At 35.5% G+C, this 20121-nt stretch overlaps 1 protein-coding gene across 10 annotated transcripts in view; it reads right to left on the bottom strand.

Moving 5' to 3' along the window:
* CCSER2 (coiled-coil serine rich protein 2) overlaps positions 1–20121 on the bottom strand; it is a 196434-nt gene that overhangs the window by 18984 nt on the left and 157329 nt on the right. For 9 of the 10 annotated variants that reach the window (XM_045040228.1, XM_045040227.1, XM_045040229.1 and 6 more), the window contains one exon: positions 14657–14746. In XM_045040228.1, coding sequence (XP_044896163.1) covers positions 14657–14746 — 90 coding nt within the window. Of the gene's footprint in view, positions 1–14656; positions 14747–20121 lie in introns of those variants that run through there. The other variant, XR_006587056.1, reaches the window with a different exon arrangement.

Genomic DNA, 20121 nt, shown 5'->3' with positions numbered 1-20121 from the left:
CTTGTTTATCAATATTTCTTGGCTCAGTTCAATATAATCAGGTATTCCTTTAAATTTAAGAGTAATCGTAGCTACACTGCTCATATAAAACAAAAACAAAATGATCCACTTTCTATGTTAATGAAGAGGAAAAACAGCTCCAAGGAACCACATGGAATTAATCATCTTTAGAATGTCCTAGTTAAATAAGATCCTACCTTTTGAAATTATCTTTTCTCCACTAACTTGGCCATAGATGTTTGCAAAAATAGCTTACAAAATATTTAATAGGGTGATGATCCCCAGTGCTCTCCAAAAATATTACCTGATACAATTCTATTTTGCTGTTTCAGAAATGTTTTGGTTCAAAACCTTTACACAAAACAAGTCCTCAACCAAGAAGGGACATGCACTTTTCCTATGAGTATCACCAAGGCCAGCCACTGCTCTGGGTAAAGACACTTTCAGATAGGGATTTTGTACATAAGCTAAACTAGCAGTCAGGGATTCCTTTTCAAAGAAATAAATTCTCTCTGGAGTTCTGTGAATATAGTACTAACTGGGAGCCAGGGGAACTGTGCTTTTCTTTGGATCTTCCATAAGTCCTGCAACCTTGAAAAAGTCACTGATTTTTCTGAGCCTCAGTTTCATCATTTGTAAGATGAAAGACTGGAATGTGCTATAGAATGAATTATTTGTGTTCCCCCAAAATCTGATGGTGAGATGTATTTCCCCAGTGTGACGGTGTTTGGAGGTAGCGACTTTGGGAGGTGATTAAGGCATGGGGGTGGAACCCTCATGAATGGAATTAGTGCCCTTATTAAAAAAAAACAACAGCAGCAGCAACAACAACACAGAAAGCTCCCTAATCCCATCTACCATGAGAAGACATGATGAGATGACTGTCTATTATGAAGGCCCTCACCAGAAATTGAATCTGCCAGTGTCTTTGATCCTCGGCCTCTCAGCCCCCAAATCCATGGGAGATGGATTTCTATTGTTTATAAGCCACCCAATCTATGGTATTCTGTTATAGCTTCCCAAGCAGACTAAGACAGAATAGTATATCTCTAAGAAACTTCTCACTTTTAGTTCTTATCAGTTACTCACATACCTGTCCTAATCCCTACTCCAGTCATTTTTATCCTTTAATTGTATAATTCTACATATATGGCATTTGAAACAACTTTGTATCAAATGGTCTCTCATGATAATTCATTATTTCTTTGAAATACTTTTAGTGTAAGTATCTGTCATGATACCTAAAAATCTGACAGGAGTTTTTTGTTTTTTTGTTTTTAATTTTTTAATGTTTCTTTATTTTTTGAGAGAGAGACAGACAGACACAGCATGAGCCAGGGAAAGGCACAGAGAGAGGGAGACACAGAATCCAAAGTAAGCTCCAGGCTCTTAGCTGTTATGACAGTACAGTGCCCCATGAGGGGCTTGATCCATGGACCATGAGATCATGAACTAAGCCCAAGTCAGAAGCTTAACTGACTGAGCCACCCCGGCACCCCAAACCTGGCAGGAGTTTTAAAGGATGTTAAATGTCCTACCTTCTTTACCTGGCACACAGCAGGCTCTTAATAACTGTTTATGGATTTAAACTGCATTAAATGAAGTTACTGTATTTACCTAGAGATGAAGCTATAATATTAGGCCTGAATGCATATTACAAGCACCTAAGAATCTTAGAAATAAAACTGATGACACCCATCTTCACTCACCCAAGAGAAACAAACCATCATCTGTGGGACAGGTTTGAGCATGAGAGGGAAAGAGAGAGAACCTTGTGAAATAAACACATAAATAGCTCTGCCTGCTACTGCCAAGGGGCACCCATTTAATAAACTGTTTGAACAGTTGTCATTTGAGTTTATGACTAGAAAGGCAAAAAATATTACTCATTTTACTTACTTCACTTTTCTACTTTTCCACCTCCATCTGCCCAATTCCTATCCAGCCTTCCAAGCCCATTTCAAACCCATTCTCTAGAAGCTTTTCCGGATTCTACCTAAATTAACTATGATCACTCTTATTTATAAACACCCACATCATTTGGTGGTACTTGTCTCAGGGAATTTTTCTTCTGCTTTTCATTATATTGATTTGAATATTTCTATTATTCTTCTATTAAATATAAGCATCTTGAGAGTAATAATAGCTTTCTTACTTTCCTTGGTGTCAATCATAGCTTCATTAAGAGATATTCACAGAAAAAGCAAGAGTGGCTATATTAATATCAAATAAAGGAAGATTCAGAGAAAACTTCCAGGCATAAAAAATTACCTTATAAAATGATAAAAGGGTCAATCTACCAAAAAGACATAGTGATCCTAAATGTATATGCACCAAACTACAGAACTGTGTAACACACGAAACAAAAACTGACAGAACTGAATGGCCAAATCCACAATTACAGCTGGAGAATCTAACACCCCTCTCTTAATAATTGATAAAACAACTAGACAATAAAATCAACAGTGATACCGAGGACTCAAGGACATCATCAACAATCAGGATCTAACCAATGTTTATAGAATACTCCATCCAGCAACAGCAAAATATGCATTCTTTTTTTAAGAGTCCATAGATCACTTACCACCTTTACCAGTCTAGGCGATAAAACAAACCACAACAACTAAAAGAAAAACTGCACAAAAGGTGTTTTAATATAAAGGGGACATTTAAAAAAAAGTTTATTAATATATTTATTTAGAGAGAAAGAGCATGAAAGTGAGTGGAGGAGGAGCAGAGAGAGAGAGAGAATCTCAAGCAGGCTCCATGCTATCAGTACCAGCACAGAACCTGTCATGGAGCTCGAACCCATGAACTATGAGATCATGACCTGAGCTGAAATCAAGAGTCAGATGCTTAACTGACTGATCAACACAGGTGTCCCACACAGAATGTGTGTGTGTTTTAAAGGAATGAAGTTCTTTGTTTTTTAAAGTTTATATACTCATTTTCAGAGAGACAGAGAGAGAGAGACTGAGAGACAGAGAAAAAAATGGAGAAGGGGCAGAAAGAGAGGGAGGAGAGAATCCTAAGCAGGCTCCATGCTCAGCATGGAGCCCAACGTGGGGCTCAATCCCACCACCCTGGGATCGTGACCTGAGCTGAAATCAAGAGTCAGATGCTTAACTGATTGAGCCACCCAGGCGCCTCCAGAATGTGTTTTTGACCACCATGGAATCAAATTAGAAATCCAAAACAGAAAAATGACAGAAAAATTTCCGAACAGTTGGTTACTCAACAATTCATGGATTAAAGAAATCTCAAAGGAAATTAAACACACATGCGTGCGCACATGCACACACTGAATACAAAAGAAACACATACTGAAAGTTGTGGAACACAGCTAAAGTAGTGACAGAAAAGAGAAAAAAAAAACCCACAAATCAACAAGCTGAACTGCACCTTAAGAAACTTGGGGGAAAAAAAACCAAAATAAACCAAAAATGAGTAGAAAGAAGCGCCTGGGTGGCTCAGTCGGTTAAGCATCCGACTTCAGCTCAGGTCACAATCTCGCGGTCCATGAGTTCGAGCCCCGCGTGGGGCTCTGGGCTAATGGCTCAGAGCCTGGAGCCTGCTTCGGATTCTGTGTTTCCCTTTCTTTCTGCCCCTCCCCCGTTCATGCTCTGTCTCTCTCTGTCTCAAAAATAAATACACGTTAAAAAAAAAAAAAGAAAAAAATGAGTAGAAAGAAGGATACAATGAAGAGCAGAAACTACTGAAACTTAACACAGAAAAACAGAGGTAATCAAAGAGATAAAAAGTTGGTTCTTTGAAAAGTTCAACAAAATTGACAGATCACTGCAAATGATAAAGAATATCAAAGAGAAGACTTAAATTAGCAAAATTAGGAATGAAATAGGGTATCAATACAGATCCTCCAGCCATTAAAAAGACAGCAAGACAATACTATGAACAACTTTATAGTCATAAATTTGACAAAAGAAGATATGGATGAATTCATCAAAACCACAAACTATGAAAACTCATCTGAGTTGAAAGAAATCACTTGAATAGGTCTATAACAATTAAAAAACTCCCCCAGGGGCACCTGGGTGGCTCAGTCAGTTGAGCGTTTGTTCGACTCTTGATCTCACCTTAGGTCATGATCTGACAGCTTGTGATATCGAGCCTGCTTGGGATTCTCTCTCTCCCTCTCTTTCTGCCCCTTCCCAGCTCATGCTCTTTCTCTCTCTCTCTCTCTCAAAATAAATAATAAATATACTTAAACCCTGCCCCCCGCAAAAGAAATCTCCAGGCCTAGGTGGTTCACTGGAGAATTCCACCAAGTGTTTAAACAATTAATACCAATTCTACACAATCTCTTCCAGAAAACAGAACTAGAGGAAAAAATACTTTCCCACTCATTTATGAGGCTAGAATTACCCTAAAACAAAGCCAGACAAAGATAGTACACCCCCACCCCAAAACAACAATTACTCCTCACAAATATAAATGTAAACAATCCTTAATACCAGTGAATAATTCAGAAATACATAAAAGAATTATATACCATGACTAAATGGGGTTTAGGTCCACAAGATTGATTCAAAAACAATGAATGCAATCAGTAGGCTAAAGCAAAAAAAAAAAAAAAAAACAACAAAACATATGTTCGTATATATTAGTATAGCAAAAGCATTTAACAAAATCAACACACATTCATGATGAAAACTCTCAGCAAACGAAGAATAGAAGGGAAGTTCCTCAACTAGCATCTTTCAAATATCTATAGCTAACATTCATTTAACGGTGAAAGACTGAATGCTTTTCCCCGTAAATCAGGAACATGGCAAGAATGCCCACCTTCATAATTCTTATTCAACTTACTACTGGAAGTTCTAACCAGTGGCATAATGCAAGCAAAGAAAAGATATATAGATCAAAAAGTAAAAACACTGTTCATATTTGCAGATGACAGGATAGTCCATGTAGAAAATCCAGATCTACAGGAAAAACTCCCAGAACTTGTGGGTTTAATAAGTTCATAGAATACAAGATCCATATACAAAAATCAATTGTATTTCTAAATACCAGCAATGAACACATAAAACTTAAATTTAAAAGACAATGCCATTTATAATAACTCAAATTGATGAAATACATAATAAATCTAAGCATATGAAGAACTTGTATTCTAAAAACTAGAAAATGTTGGTTAAAGAAATAAAAAATGATTTAAATTAATGGAGAGCTATACCTTATTCATGGATGGGAAGACTCAACATATATTAAAGATGTTAACTCCAAAATTATATTTAAGTATAACACATTTTCTATCAAAATCCTGGCAAGAATTTTTGTAGATAAACACATGCTAATTCTAAAATTATGTGGAAAAGCAAATAAATTAGAATATATAAACGATTATGAAAAAGAAAAAGTAGGAGGAATCACTCAAGACTTTTTATATAGTTACAGCAATCAAAACAGTGAGGTATTGGTGGAGGGGTAGATACATAGATAAATGGAACAGAGAAATCAGAAGCAGATCCCCACAAGTACATAGTTGACTGATTTTTGACAAAAACACAAAAGTAATTCAACAGAGAAAGGGTCGTATGCATGTATGTACGTATGTATGTATGAATGTACTTATTTATTTTAGGTAGGCTTCATACCCAGTGCAGAGCTCAATGCAAGTTCAAACTCAGGACCCCAAGATCAAGACTTGAGCTGAGATCAAGAGTTGGATGCTTAACTGACTGAGCCACCCAGGTGCCCCATAGAAAGTATAGTCTTTTTTAACAAATGGTGCAAAGCAACTGGATACTGGAAGGAAAATAATGAACCTTGACCTAAACCTCATATCTTACATAAAAATTAAGTCAAGATGGATCACAGATTCAAATGCAGAATGTAGAAGTATAAACATCTTCGATGGAAACAAACTTTTCAACGTCTTGGCCTTGGTGAAACATTTAGGCATAACACAAAAAGCACAATCCATGAAAGACAAAAAATATTCATAAATTGGACTTCATCAAAATTAAGATATTTTACTCTTGAATTACTCTGTGAGGAAGATTTCCCCAATAAGGGGAAAATTCTTGCAAACCACATATTTTACTCTTATGTAAGGACATGGATAATATATCAAGAACTCTCAAAATTCAACATTAAAAAAATTAAAAATCGAGTTACAAAATGGGAAGACATGAAGATGTATTTCAAGAAGAAAATGGCAAGTTAAATACACAAAAGACATTAGCGCCATTAGCCATTATGGAAATAGAAATTAAAACCACACTGATATATCACTAGACACTTAGCAGAATGGCTAAAATTAAAAAAATAACACTGCTAAATACTAATAAAGATGTAGAGAAACCAGGGGCACCTGGGAGGCTGTCAGTTAAGTGTCTGACTCTTGATTTTGGCTCAGGTCATGATCCCACAGTTTCGTGAGTTCAAGCCCCATGTTGGGCTCTGCACAGACAGTGCAGAGCCTGCTTGGGATTCTCTCTCTTCCTTTCTCTGCCCCTCCCCCACTCGTACTGTCTCTCTCTCAAAAATAAATAGATACATTTAAAAAAATATGCAGAGAAACTATATCTCTCATACAATGTTGATGAGAATCCGTTCCAGCAGTTGTTCTGATAAGCAGTTTGGGAGTTTCTTTGAGAACTAAATACAGAGTTACCATATGACCCAGAATGCACACTCTGGGCATTTATCCCAGAGAAATGAAAATTTCCTCTACACAAATACTCGCAGCAGCTTTATTTGTAATAGCCCAAAACTGGAAATGATCAAGATGTCTTTCAATAGATAAAGTGGTTAAACAAACTATAGAACATCCATATCATGGAATACTACTTGGCAATAAAAAGGAGCAAATTACTGATAGACACAACTTCTTGGATGAATTTCCTTATGCTGAGTGAAAAAAGTCAATCTCAGGGTGCCTGGGTGGCTCAGCTGGTTGAGCGTCTGACTTTGGCTCAGTTCATGATCTTCATGGGTTCAAGCCCCGCATCAGGCTCTGTGCTGACAGCTCAGAGCCTGAAGTCTGCTTTGAATTCTGTGTTTCCCCCTTTCTCTGCCCCTCCCCTACTCGTGCTCTGTCTCTCAAAAAATAAAATCATATTTTAGAAAATTTTTTAAAAAGCCAATCTCAAAAGGTCACACACTATATAATATCACTTACATAAAATTCTTGAAATCACCAAATTAAAGGTATGGAAAAACAGATAGTGGCTGCCAGGAGTTAGGAATGGTAGAGGAAGGGAATGGTCCTGACTCTTAAAAGGTAGCACACAAGGCAAAACTTCATAGTGGCACAATAATTCTGTATCTTAAATATGGTGGTTGTTGCTGGAATCTAAGCAGTAATAAAATGGCATAGAACTACAAAAATACTAATGTCAGTTTCCTGGGTTTGATATTGTATTGTAACTACATAAAGTGTAACCATTGTGGGATAATGGGTGAACCATACAAGGGATCTTTCTGTACTATTTTTGTAACTTTTTATAATCTGTGAGTATTTAAAATAAAAAGTAAAAAAAAAGAATAAAACCATAATGCACTTTAGAGTAATACAGAGGAAAACTATTTAAAATGATGATTACATTGATAGGGAGAGAAAGAAAACATGTTTAAAGATATTCTCATCTTTATAAAGGTAATTTCCCTGAGTATGAAAATAAGAAAGACTATGTACTCCTTTTAACAGTAAACAACTGAATTAGCTATAAAATAAATACACGACTAACTAAACCTTGAGATCAGGTAACTTCAGAAACAACAGATATCTGAGCAACACTAAGCAGCAGCACTAAGAGTAGGCACTGGCTCCCCATGATTCTATACCTATTAGTAGTGTTTCCACAACAAAAGAGAACTTGTAGAGAAGAACCTAACTTAGAAACTTAGAAGATTTAGGATTTATAAGATGTAAGGAAAGGGTGAGAGACCTGATCTTCAGCAAAAAGACAGCAGAAGCAAAGCAAGTTCCCAAACGCATGGAGCTGTTCCAGCAGTGAGTGCTGGAACACACTACACTCCTGAACTGAAGTCTGCCGTTAGTCATGGAAATTGTATGATGGAGTTGAAAGCCAGAAGGTCTAGTCCCCAAATCTGGAACACATGTCCACTATCCTCTGGTCCAGAAGAAGAGCCTCATTCTCCTGTCCTCTCAGGTGTCCTTTGCTATCTGCTCATGAATATCATAAACTAAGAATCAGGCAATGTCTTTGATTTAGCATCCAAAACCCTTAGCACACTGGGACTGAAATATAGAACAAACTAATCAAAGTTCACTGAATGAATGAATAAATGGCTCTATGGTTTAAAAGCTGAAGGAATGTACTATTTATTTATTTATTTATTTATTTATTTGGTCAATTCCTGCTACTTGGTTCAGGTTTAAAGCCTAATCCAATGACCTCCACACAGAACTGAATTATGGCTGGTCTGAAAGGAAATGTACTCTAAATGCAAAATACCCCCCAAATGTCAAAGACTTAGTACCAGTAAAAAATAAAAAATCAGAATGTAAAATATCTCAATATCTTCTTTATATTGCTTTCATGCTCAAATAGTACTCTTGGCTTAATAAAATGTTTTATTAAAATTAATTCCACAGGGGGCCTGGGTGGCTCAGTTGGTTAGGTGTATGACTCTGGATTTCAGCTCAGGTCATGATCTCACAGTTTTGTGAGATTGAACCCCGCATTGATAGCGTCCCTGTGGCAGTGTGGAGTCTGCTTGAGATTGTCTCTCTCTCCTCTCTCTGCCCTTCCCCTCACACCTCTCATGTGTGTGCTCTCTCTCTCTCTCTCAAAATAAATAAATAAACTTAAAAAAATTAAATGTGCTTGTTCCGTTTTCACTCTAATTTGGATACTAGGACATTTACAAATGTGGGTCACAGTATATTTCTACTGGGGCACTAATCTAGAAGGCAGCAAGGGCCTAATTCTGTCTTAGTTGATGCCATGAAGTCATGAAGTTCCCTAAGCTCTAACCAAGAAAGTACCTTTTGCTCATCGAAATCTACTTTAAATCTTCTGATGACTTTTAAGACGAAATGGTAGATATGAGATGCTTTCTGCTAGAGAAACCACAATGGTTGTGTATAAAAACTAAGAGCAGTAGGTATGCATATGAATATATTCTATCCAAAGGGAAAAATAAAATCTACTTATAGAAAAACATGCCTGGGATATCTGACAAATAGTTTAATAATATGCATGATATTCTGATTACACTTTAAAATTGGTGGGACATAAAAAAAACAGAAACAAAAACAAAATAAGGAAAAAAAAAACCCTGAAAAACAGAAGTGTCTGAACTCAGGGTTTTAGAGGCAACTTCATTTTTCTCAAGATAAAGCCTACTGAGACCAAGTCTTTACATAAAAACATTTGTGTGAGGGCCGCATGAGTGGCTCAGTTGGTTGGACATCCGACTCTTGATTTTTGCTCAGATCATGATCTCACCGTTGGTGAGATTGAGCCCCATGTCTAGCTCACTGACAGCACGAAGCCTGCTTGGGATCCTCTCCTCACCCTCCGTCCCTTCCTTTGCTCTCTCTCTCTCTCCTCAAATAAATAGATAAACTTAAAAAACAGAACAACCATTTTGTGTGAACTCTGTGTGGGATAAGGCAAGGAACTGTGAGCCAATTCTGTCAGAACACTTGTAGCTCTCCCTTCAAACAGCTTTTTCTTAATGCAGAGGTGAGAACACACAAGACTTTCCACCTGAAGTTAAGAGTGTGGGGGATTTTTATCTTAGCAATGAGGAGATAAAACTTTTCCTGATTCATGATTAGTTTGCTTATTTCTCCCTCTTCTGGGAGAGCTTAGGAAACTTCCTTAGGAAACTTACTTGCTCCCAAAGGATTTGTAGCACTTGGCACTGCAACAGTGAGCTTTCCTAGTAGATAAAGCTTTATCAGTAAAGATTTGTGTCCATACACTCAAGTCCCCCCTATGCTCTTAATCTACATCTCTAGCTAATTTCTCCTGATTAATTTCATCTGAAAGACTGATTTGATCAAGATGCTTTTTTTTTGTTTGTTTTTTGAGAGAGAGAGACAGAGAGACAGAGAGACAGAAGGAGAAAGGGGCAGAGAAGACCAAAGAGAGAGAATCTTCAGCAGGCTCCACATTCAGTGTGGAGCCTAATGTGGGGCTCGATCCCATGATGCTGGGATCAGATGCTAAGCTGACTAAGCCACCCAGATGCCCTGATCATTTGCTTCGAGAAACCTAATAGGATCATCCATTTCTCACTAATTGCTATCATTAAATTTCTAAGAGCAAAATCTCTTTATGTCCTGCCTACACCCTTGATGTACAAGTCAGTAAATTAAAATTCTATATCACACAAATGAAATGGATCCCAGTAGTAGAAAACTTTGGTGGTATCATTTGTTTTTTTAACTATAGTATAGGTAAACTTCGCTTCTATCAGTGGATACTTTAAACAAAGTTTTAAAACTTCCTTTTATAATTCTGGCATTTGGTACTGGAGGGCACAGATTTAAATACCCTTAAATTTACAACTAGATAAGTCACTCAGTTGCTAAGATAGTCATATTTAATTTGTTCTTAGCCTTGAAAAACAATTCTATTTTTCAGTTAATGGTTTCAGATGTGTCCACGAAAGTTATAGTGTAACTGTTTAAAAATCAGTGTAAAGATACACATAATAGAATTCTTATTGTGTTGCCATAAATACATGCAGCTAGAATGTGATGTCTCAGCTATACAGGTGGCTCCTGTTAGCATTTGGGTCACTGGAACACAGGCCATATTCAATGGTCAATATCTAAAAATGACTAACATTAACAATTTAAAAATAGTTATATGATCACATTGTAATTATTTAAAATTTTTTTAATGTTTATTTATTTTTGAGACAGAGAGAGAGAGAGAGCATGAACGGGGGAGGGTCAGAGAGAGGGAGACACAGAATCTGAAACAGGCTCCAGGCTCTGAGCTGTCAGCCCAGAGCCTGACGCAGGGCTCGAACTCACGGACCGCGAGATCATGACCTGAGCCTAAGTCGGACGCTCAACCGAATGAGCCACCCAGGCGCCCCTAATTATTTGTTTAAACACCAAAGTATGTGTATATTTCACTTAAAATACTTCTAGTGGCATACATTATATATAAGCAATTAGTGAATATAAATAAATAAAAGAACTCTACAAAGAAACAAATCCTTTAATTCCCTTCAGAAATATATAGGAGTAATAATATAACACTTACCCAATTGGGAGAAAATGGCATACCAAAGTATAAAATCAGGTCATTATTCTCACGTAAAAATTAACTAATAATTATGCTGCCCACTCCCAAATCAGGAAGGCATAGCGTAAAAGAAAAAGGACTTAGGAGAGTGTCCTCTTAAGACAAACCTTTAGGTTGTAATGTTCCTTTCATTTAATTTTTCATCTTCTCTCCCAAGCAAGAAAAAAAAGGGAGGGAGTGGAGTTCTCTAATAGTTACATATATCATGCTGCTAGGAACTAGACAAACTACTTTTCCTTTGAAAATTATAAACGGTTGACATGACTTTTGTGATGGGTCTGTGATAAAGATCTCCAATTTTATCTTTTCTATTTTGTAAATAGTTATGATAGGAACAACCCAAGATAATGCTATTCATAAGAATATACTTGTATACAATAATGTCCTACTATCTTTAAAAATAAACTTTTGTCAAGTTTAGGGATTTAAAATTAATCTTGGTTTCTAACATAATCACTATTTTACTAGTATTTCTAGTCTTCAACTACTTTTGTGTAAGTGATTAGATACCTTCCACATTGTTGTTCTTTCCACATTACCCGTTTCACCACCTTTATCTGGGTATTTTGTCCCTCAGATGAGAATATTTCAGCAAAAGCAGACGTATCCGCTCTCCTTTGAAGGTACCATCTTCTGGTACAGCTCATTCTTATCTCCTTTTCCCTCTTTCTTTCCCTCCCTATTTCTAAAATCCATCTTCTTTATTTTCCTTCATTTCTTCCCAAAGTGTCTATTTCTTTTCATGTTTCTTTCCACTTCATGAATGGCTGTATTATACACAGTATCTCTCTCTTCTCTACCATCCTTCTCTCCTTTCTACTACAACCAGATTTCTTCCTCTGATACCAGGAAATGTTCAGAGGACATGCTTACATATCCCGCACAAATCTCTGAAGTAGATTCTGCTTCAGATCCTCAACTAACTCAGACAGTGTCAAGAAGCATATTTAAATTTCCCAAGATATTCACAGAATGGTGAAGAACCAAGGACTCAGACTATAACTTGCAATCTTCCATAAGCTTAGCCAGATCAAAAAATGTTACCTTGGAGATTTTTAAATATAACATGTTTTGATACCCCCAAATCACTACCTAACAAACTCATTGTTGCCAAAGAAGATTCCCATTGTACCTCCCCATCATCAACATCTTGTTTAAATATGTTGGGTTCCTTCTAAAAACAGAACACGTAGAATCAAGTGTAACTTTTAGAAGAGAGAAGAAAATCTTTATTATTATAATAAATGGTTTCTAAAAGAATTTATTTCAAATGAATCCTAAGTCCAAAAGGAAAAGAAAAATCAGAGAATAAATACAATATTTAATGTTAATAACTAATAATTATTATTTAACTATGTAAATAAATATATGTAACTACGTATTTAAATACTACTCAGTAAAATTACTTTTCCAGTAATTCCTGGATAAAAATTTGAATTCTATTTTCAAATGGGCTTTAACACCAACTTCAACTATTTCCTTAAAATAAATAAAACTGTGTTGTAGCCAAAATCGTGTACTTAACTACTGCCTAAATGTATCTTCCTACCTCATCACCTTTACTTGTACTGTTCCTTTTGTCAAGGATATTTCTCCCATTCAATCTGCAAAACCTCTCTCAATCCTTCAAGGCCTTTGGGGGAAGGAACCTTGAACTAGCAGTCAGTAGCTTAAAGTTAGAGTAGTATCTCAGCCACCATTTAATTATGGAAACTTTAATATGTTATTTAATCTCCCTGATTTTTGTTAACTAGATAACTATAAGACAAAAGTGTTAAGCCAGGTGATTCCTATAGTAACAGATGACAAGGAAGCCTAAGTTTGTTAGGAGTGCTATGCTAGAAAACTGACCTTCATTTCACCCAAAATTACAGTATAACTAACTCAGCAATGTCTTGGGACTGTTTTGCACCATTTACTTTTGTCTGATTAATAGCCAGTTTTCAGAACAGTAAGGTCAAAAAAGACAGAGGTTGTATAAAGACTCCCATGAGGATGAGAAAATGGAACTTCTTACACTTATTGAAATCACCAAACTTCTTAGTAACAGTGTCAGAAAGCACAAATATCTGTGAGGAAACTGGAGAAACCTGGAAAGCCCAAATCTCCATCTAGAAGCAAGAGGCATAATCTTATTTTCCAATTTCCTCCATCAGGTAAGGTTCCACACCCTTTGACGTTAAAGAAATATGATATCATCTCTGCCTACTGGCATCTTTTACTTTCTATGATTTCAACTACAACCTTGGCCTTCTTCACCAAGCTCCTTGATTCTTCCAACTGGTCTTTCCCAATCTTTGGAACCTTATAGAACTCACTACACTTTATATCATATCACCGGTTCCTTTAATAAGCACTTGCTAATGGAGGAAGGAATCCTTATTTGTCTGTGTATTTCCTTCCCCAATTCCCTACTTCTACTGCAAGACCCTAATAACTGAGATAAGAGAGACTCACATTTTTGTTGAATAAACTAATTATTAGCATCATACCTTATATACAGCACACACAAAAAATTACTCATTAGATGAAATGAAAAAAGCATCTTGTAAGCTTTAAAGCCATAGCTAAACTTTAAAAATTGGACTATTGATCATATTAACCACTATGGTTCCTTGTTCATTTGTTAATAGGATTCCACTGCTAAAGTAAGGCAAAAGAAGCGTCAAAGGTGGCTTTCTAAGGCATTCCCTTAACAAAAAAATATTTATTAGCTGGCACCCTACAACAGGATCATGATGACTAGATGGCCATGTGATGATTCTCTGGCACAGGCATACCCTGAACTGAGTTTTAGAACTCAGATTAAATTATGGTCAGTATATTTTAGACTAAATATATTTTGAAAAAACAAGAAGCACGGAACACGTGGTTACTTTCTACTGTTCAGAAGAAACCATTCCCTAACTATGCCTACAAATCTGCATCTTAATAAATTTATACTTCTTAATAACCTCAACATTTAAGTAATTATAATGATAGAATATATTTGAAAAGTTTCAACAACAAAATAAAATGCTACATCATATATTTTCAAAGAGCTATATGCTGCTAAAGAGGGAAGATTGCATTTTTTGGATTTCCATTTCTTTTAGGGCATGAGGAAATACTACTCTCATAAATACATGCAATGAGGAGACTAGACACTCAAATAAAACGGGCTATAGTGTGAAGAACGGAAAAGCAATTGAATGCACATTCATTATATAAGACACACAGAGAAGCTTTAGAAAGCACATAAACACCTAAGAGACAAGAAAACTCAACTTACCTAAAAAAAAAAAAATACAGCCATGGCAGATTCAAAATTATTAGATTAGAGTAAAAAAGAGTGGAACAAACATCAAAAGAATAAATGACATGAGAAGAGGTTAAGGGCATATGTTACTTACAGGAATTCTTCTCCAGGGTGTTTGAGTATATTTTTCAGCATATGTGCATTTTTCCTCTTTAAATTTTTGGTGGCAGTTACACCGAGTTGCCTGAATAAAACCACAAATTTTTATAGTAGTATAATTCTCTACATACATATACATACAAAGTATAGGCTCACTTAAAGGGTAAAAGACCAGTACCACAAAAAAAGGGGCAAACATCCACATCTATTCAGAAGTTTCCCAACTTATTCAGACTGGGTTCTACAGTTAGTCAGTAAAGCTAAAATTCTGAATAGTAAAAATTAACCTTGGGAACCTCTTACATTATCCATAAACACATTATCTATGATGTTATGTATATAAACATAGTACTATGTATATAAATGTATAATATACAGCAATATACAGTTCATAAAGAATACAATTGCAAAATCTAATTTATTTCTCTAAACTACAATGGTACTATTAGTCACCACCACAGTTTCTTAAATTCATTTTTGATACAACTCTACTAGATACTAAATACCACCAGTCCACAAGTAAGGTTATCTATTCATATGTGTAGTACTTTTTTAAGCCTCCTTAATAATGTGTTAACCTTATTGGACTAAACAATTTGAAGGATCTCTGCCTTTTGTCAAGATCCATCTGACCATTTCAGTTCACAAATGAATTCTACATATGATTCTACTCACAGCATACTCATTCAGTCATTTATACAACACAAAGCAATGTATCTATTGTATAAACTTTGGTCTCTCAAATAAATAAATACCGAATTTTTAAAAAGAATGAAAAAACTGATAAGAGTTTATCCCTAGTGTGAAGTTGGACTATGCCCATATTATTTATTAAACAACCCCACTGGAGGTAAACATATTATCTTTTAGGAAAATCTACATAGTAAATTCTTGATTACTGCATCAAGTTAAAATTATGTGCCTACTTTAAAAATATTTTAAATATTTTGTAATTTTTCTTTTTTTTTTAATTTTTTTTTCAACGTTTTTATTTATTTTTGGGACAGAGAGAGACAGAGCATGAACCAGGGAGGGGCAGAGAGAGAGGGAGACACAGAATCGGAAACAGGCTCCAGGCTCTGAGCCATCAGCCCAGAGCCCGATGCGGGGCTCGAACTCACGGACCGCGAGATCGTGACCTGGCTGAAGTCGGACGCTTAACCGACTGCGCCACCCAGGCGCCCCTTTTTATATAGTTTTTTTTTTTTGTGTGTGTGTGTGTTTTTGTATTTTTTTGGTAATTTTTCTTAATTGTAATCAGATCATTCCATTTTTCATATATAAAACAAGATCTAATTGCAAGCAAAAATCTCTATAGTAAAGGCATTTTTCCATTCCTAAGAAATGGGATAGTCACAGAAATAAAATTCAATATATAATCAGGCAACTTAAGAGTCTTGTGGAATGCACTGTAATAGGATGTAACTTTTAATATATATGGGAGGCATGTAAAGAAAAGATAAAGCATTTATTTTAATGCAAGCACATTACGTATAATCTATCCTGATTAGTGCAATTCCAGAAGTAATTTTCTTTTTGTAGTCTATGTGCTATCATATTAACAATAGTATTTGGCAAATGTTTGAATTTTCCAATAATTTTCAGAATTATTTGTGACGCTTCAATAGATCTAAAACAACTACCCAAAGCATTTCCTGTCCATGTGCTCATGTTCTATGTAGTCCCATATTTCAGGAAAGTACATCCTATCTTTTGACCCAATGATAGATTTTGATTAGTTTGAACCAATCAGGTTAATCCCATTCCACTATGCTTAGGAGGGACAAAGAACCCAAATGTAGCCAATACAATGTGAGAAAAGTCTGTGTTATTTCTGGGAAAGTGCTCTTGATTTTTAAAATAGGCATGCAAAAAAAAAAAAAACAAAAACAAAAACAAAAAAACCCACAAAAAAAAACCCCCAGGCCCTTTTCCTACTTTTGGGAACTAATATGCAAGTATGTGACATATAGAACTAAAGAAGACATCTTGTAACCATCAAAGGTCAGCTAACAGGATTCCAGAAAAGCCAACTGAGAACTTCACCGTTACCCAAATGACCATTTAAGTAACCATGAAAATTGGTGGGATCTGTATTATTTTGTTACTTGACTTTACAAATGTTCTGATCTTTAAGTTACTTTTAATTTAGGGATTTTTACTTGGAACTTATCACATCATAAGAAATGCACTGATTTACAAGCTGGGTGATCTGGGACAAGTCATTAAATAAGAGTTAATATTTATCATGCATCCATGGTCCAGGTTATAGCATTAGGTAGTTTACATAATATAGTTCTTTAAATTATCATAATCTTATATGGCATTATTTTTATTATCCTCACGTATAGAAGAGGCTTAGGAGAAATTAAGTAACTTCCCCAAGAGAACATTGCCATTAAGTTTCAGAACAAGGATTTGAACCCAGGTCTATCCAGCTTTTCACAGCTGATCATAGTTTTTCAAACATATGATCTAGTCATATATAAGTGTTAGTCTGCTTAAGCTGAGTTCTACTTTCTATGACTCTATAAAGAAAATTCCTCACGATTATTCTGAGGGTTCACTGAGAAAATGTATCTAAATTAACTATTACTTAACTAGTGTAGTGAGGGAAAATTAAAGGGCATTCTTAGCATTTTAAATAAGGTTTAAATTGTTGAGCGTCTATACTTTCCAGTTAAATTCTTGAAGCATTGCAATTTGATTTTACAACTGGACATTTCACACAAAATATGAATTTTACGTTTTATGCTGTCACTTTACTTTTCTGAAACTCTAGATACAAACACAGGTTAGGGGTGACTGCATATATATTTTTTTAAAAGATAAGATGCATTGAAGTTCGAACTAGAAAGGGACTTTGAAATCCCCCAGAAAATCCTTCACCTTTTTTCCCTTAAATTCCAGTGTTGTTAACATACAATGCTATGTTAGTTTCAGCTGTATAACACAGACCACACACCAATTCCATACATTACTGTGTTCATCAAGTGCACTCCTAATCCTCTACACCTATTTCACCCATTCCCCTACCCACCTCCCCTCTGGTAATCTGTTCTTTCTAGTTAAGAGTTTGCTTTTGGTTTATTTTTTTCTCCATTGTTCATTTGTTTTGTTTCTTAAATTCCACATATGAATGAAATCCTTTGGTATTTGTCTTTCTCTAACTGGCTTATTTCACTTAGCATTATATTCTCTATGTCCATTAATGTTGTTGCAAATGGCAAGATTTCATTCTTTTTATATGGTTGAAAAATATTCCATTACATACACACACATTCATATATATGAATCACATCTTCTTTATCCATTCTTCTATCAATGGACACTTGGGCTGCTTCCATAGTTTGGCTATTATAAACAATGCATAAATAAACATGGGGTGCATGTATCCCTTCAAAGTAGTGGTTTTGTACTCTTTGAGTAAATACCCAGTAGTGCATTTAATGGATTGTAGGGTGCTTCTATTTTTAACTTTTTGAGGAACCTACATATTGTCTTCCACAGTGGCTGCACCAGTTTGGATTCCCACCAACAGTGCACAAGGGTCCCTTTTTCTACACATCCTTGCCAACACTGGTTATTTCTTGAAATTTTGATTTTAGCTATTCTGACACGTGTGAGGTAATAGAGCAGTGAAGTTGTGATTTGCATTTCCCTGATGATAAATGATAGGGAGCATTGTATCATGTGTCTGTTGGCCATCTGCAGGTCTTCTTTGAAGAAATGTCTGTTCATGTCTCCTGCCCATTTAATTGGATTATCCTTTTGGTATTGGGCTGTGTAAGTTCTTTATATATTTTGGATATTGTTTCTTGAATATGTCATGTGCAAATATCTTCTCCCATTCAGCCGGTTGTCATTTAGTTTTGTTGGTTGTTTCCTTTGCTGTGCAGAAGATTTTTATCTTTATGTAGTCCCAATAGTTTATTTTTGCTTTTGTTTCCCATGCCTCAGGAGACATATCTAGAAAAATGTTGCTAGGACCAAAGTCAGAGACATTACTGACTGTGCTCTTCTAGGATTTTTATAGTTTCAGGTCTCACATCTAGGTCTTTAATCCATCTTGAGTTTATTTTTGTGTGTAGAGTGATAAAGTCATCCAGTTTCCTTCTTCTGCACGTAGCAGTTTAGTTCTCCCAACACCATTTGATGAAGAGACTACCTTTTTCCCATTGTGAATTCCTGCTTCCTTTGTTGATCAACTGACCATATCATTGTGGGTTTATTTCTGGGCTTCTCATTCTATTCCATTGATCTGTGTGTTTATTTGTGCCAGGGCCATATTGTTTTTGATTACTATAGCTTGCAATACAACCTGAAGTCTAAAATACCTTCAGTTTTGTTTCTAAGATTGCTTTGGCTATTTGGGATCTTTTGTGGTTCCACACAGATTTTAGGATTGCTTGTTCTAGTTCTGTGAAAAATGCTGTTGGTATGTTGTTAGCAATTGCATTAAATCTGTGGATTCCTTTGGGTAGTATAGATATCTTGACATTATTTGTTCTTTCAATCAGTGAGTATGGAATGTCTTTTCATTTCTTTGCATCGTATTCAATTTCTTTCATCCTTGTTTTATGGTTTTCAGAATATTAAGAATTTCACCTCTTTGGATAAGTTTATTCCTAGCTATTTTATTATTTTTGGTGCAACGACAAATTGGATTGTTTTATTAATTTCTTATTCTGCTGCTTCATTATTAGTACATAGAAATGCAACAGATTTCTGTACATTGTTTTTATATCCTGCAACTTTACTGAATTCATTTATCAGCTTTAGTACTTTTTTGGTGGAGTTTTTTGGCTTCTCTATAGAGTATCATGTCACCTGCAAATAGTGGAAGTTTTACTTCTTCCTTAACCAATATGGATGTCTTTTATTTCTTTTTGTCTGATTGCTGTTGCTAGGATTTCCAGTACTATGTTGAATAAAAGTGGTGAGAGTAGACATCCTTGTCTTACTCCTGACCTTAGGGGGAAAGCTCTGTTTTTCCCCACTGAGTATGATGTTAGCTGTGGGTTTTTCATATGTGGCCTTTATTACGTTGAGGTATGTTCCCTCTAAACCTGCCTTGTTGGCGGTTTTTATCATGAATGATGTTGTACTTTATTGAATGCTTTTTCTGAACTTATTGAAATGATCATATCATTCTTATCCTTTCTCTTATTGATGTGATGTATCATGTTGATTGATTTGCGAATACTGAATCATCCTTGCATCCCAGCAATAAATCCCACTTGATAATGATGGTTTTAATGTACTGTTGGATTTGATTTGCTAATATTTTGTTGAGGATCTCTGCATCTATCTTCATCAGAGATATATTGGCCTATAGTTCTTTTTGTGATATCTTTATCTGATTTTGTTTGTTGGGAGTTTTTTGAGTACTGATACAATTTTCATTGCTGGTAATCACTTTGTTCAAATTTCCTATCTCTTCCCTGCTTCAGTTTTGGG

The sequence above is a fragment of the Felis catus genome, chromosome D2, assembly GCF_018350175.1.
Source record: "Felis catus isolate Fca126 chromosome D2, F.catus_Fca126_mat1.0, whole genome shotgun sequence".
In the NCBI taxonomy this organism is placed as follows: domain Eukaryota; kingdom Metazoa; phylum Chordata; class Mammalia; order Carnivora; family Felidae; genus Felis; species Felis catus.
The sequence above is the reverse complement of the archived record's forward strand: the minus strand, read 5'-3'. Positions and strand labels throughout refer to the sequence as shown.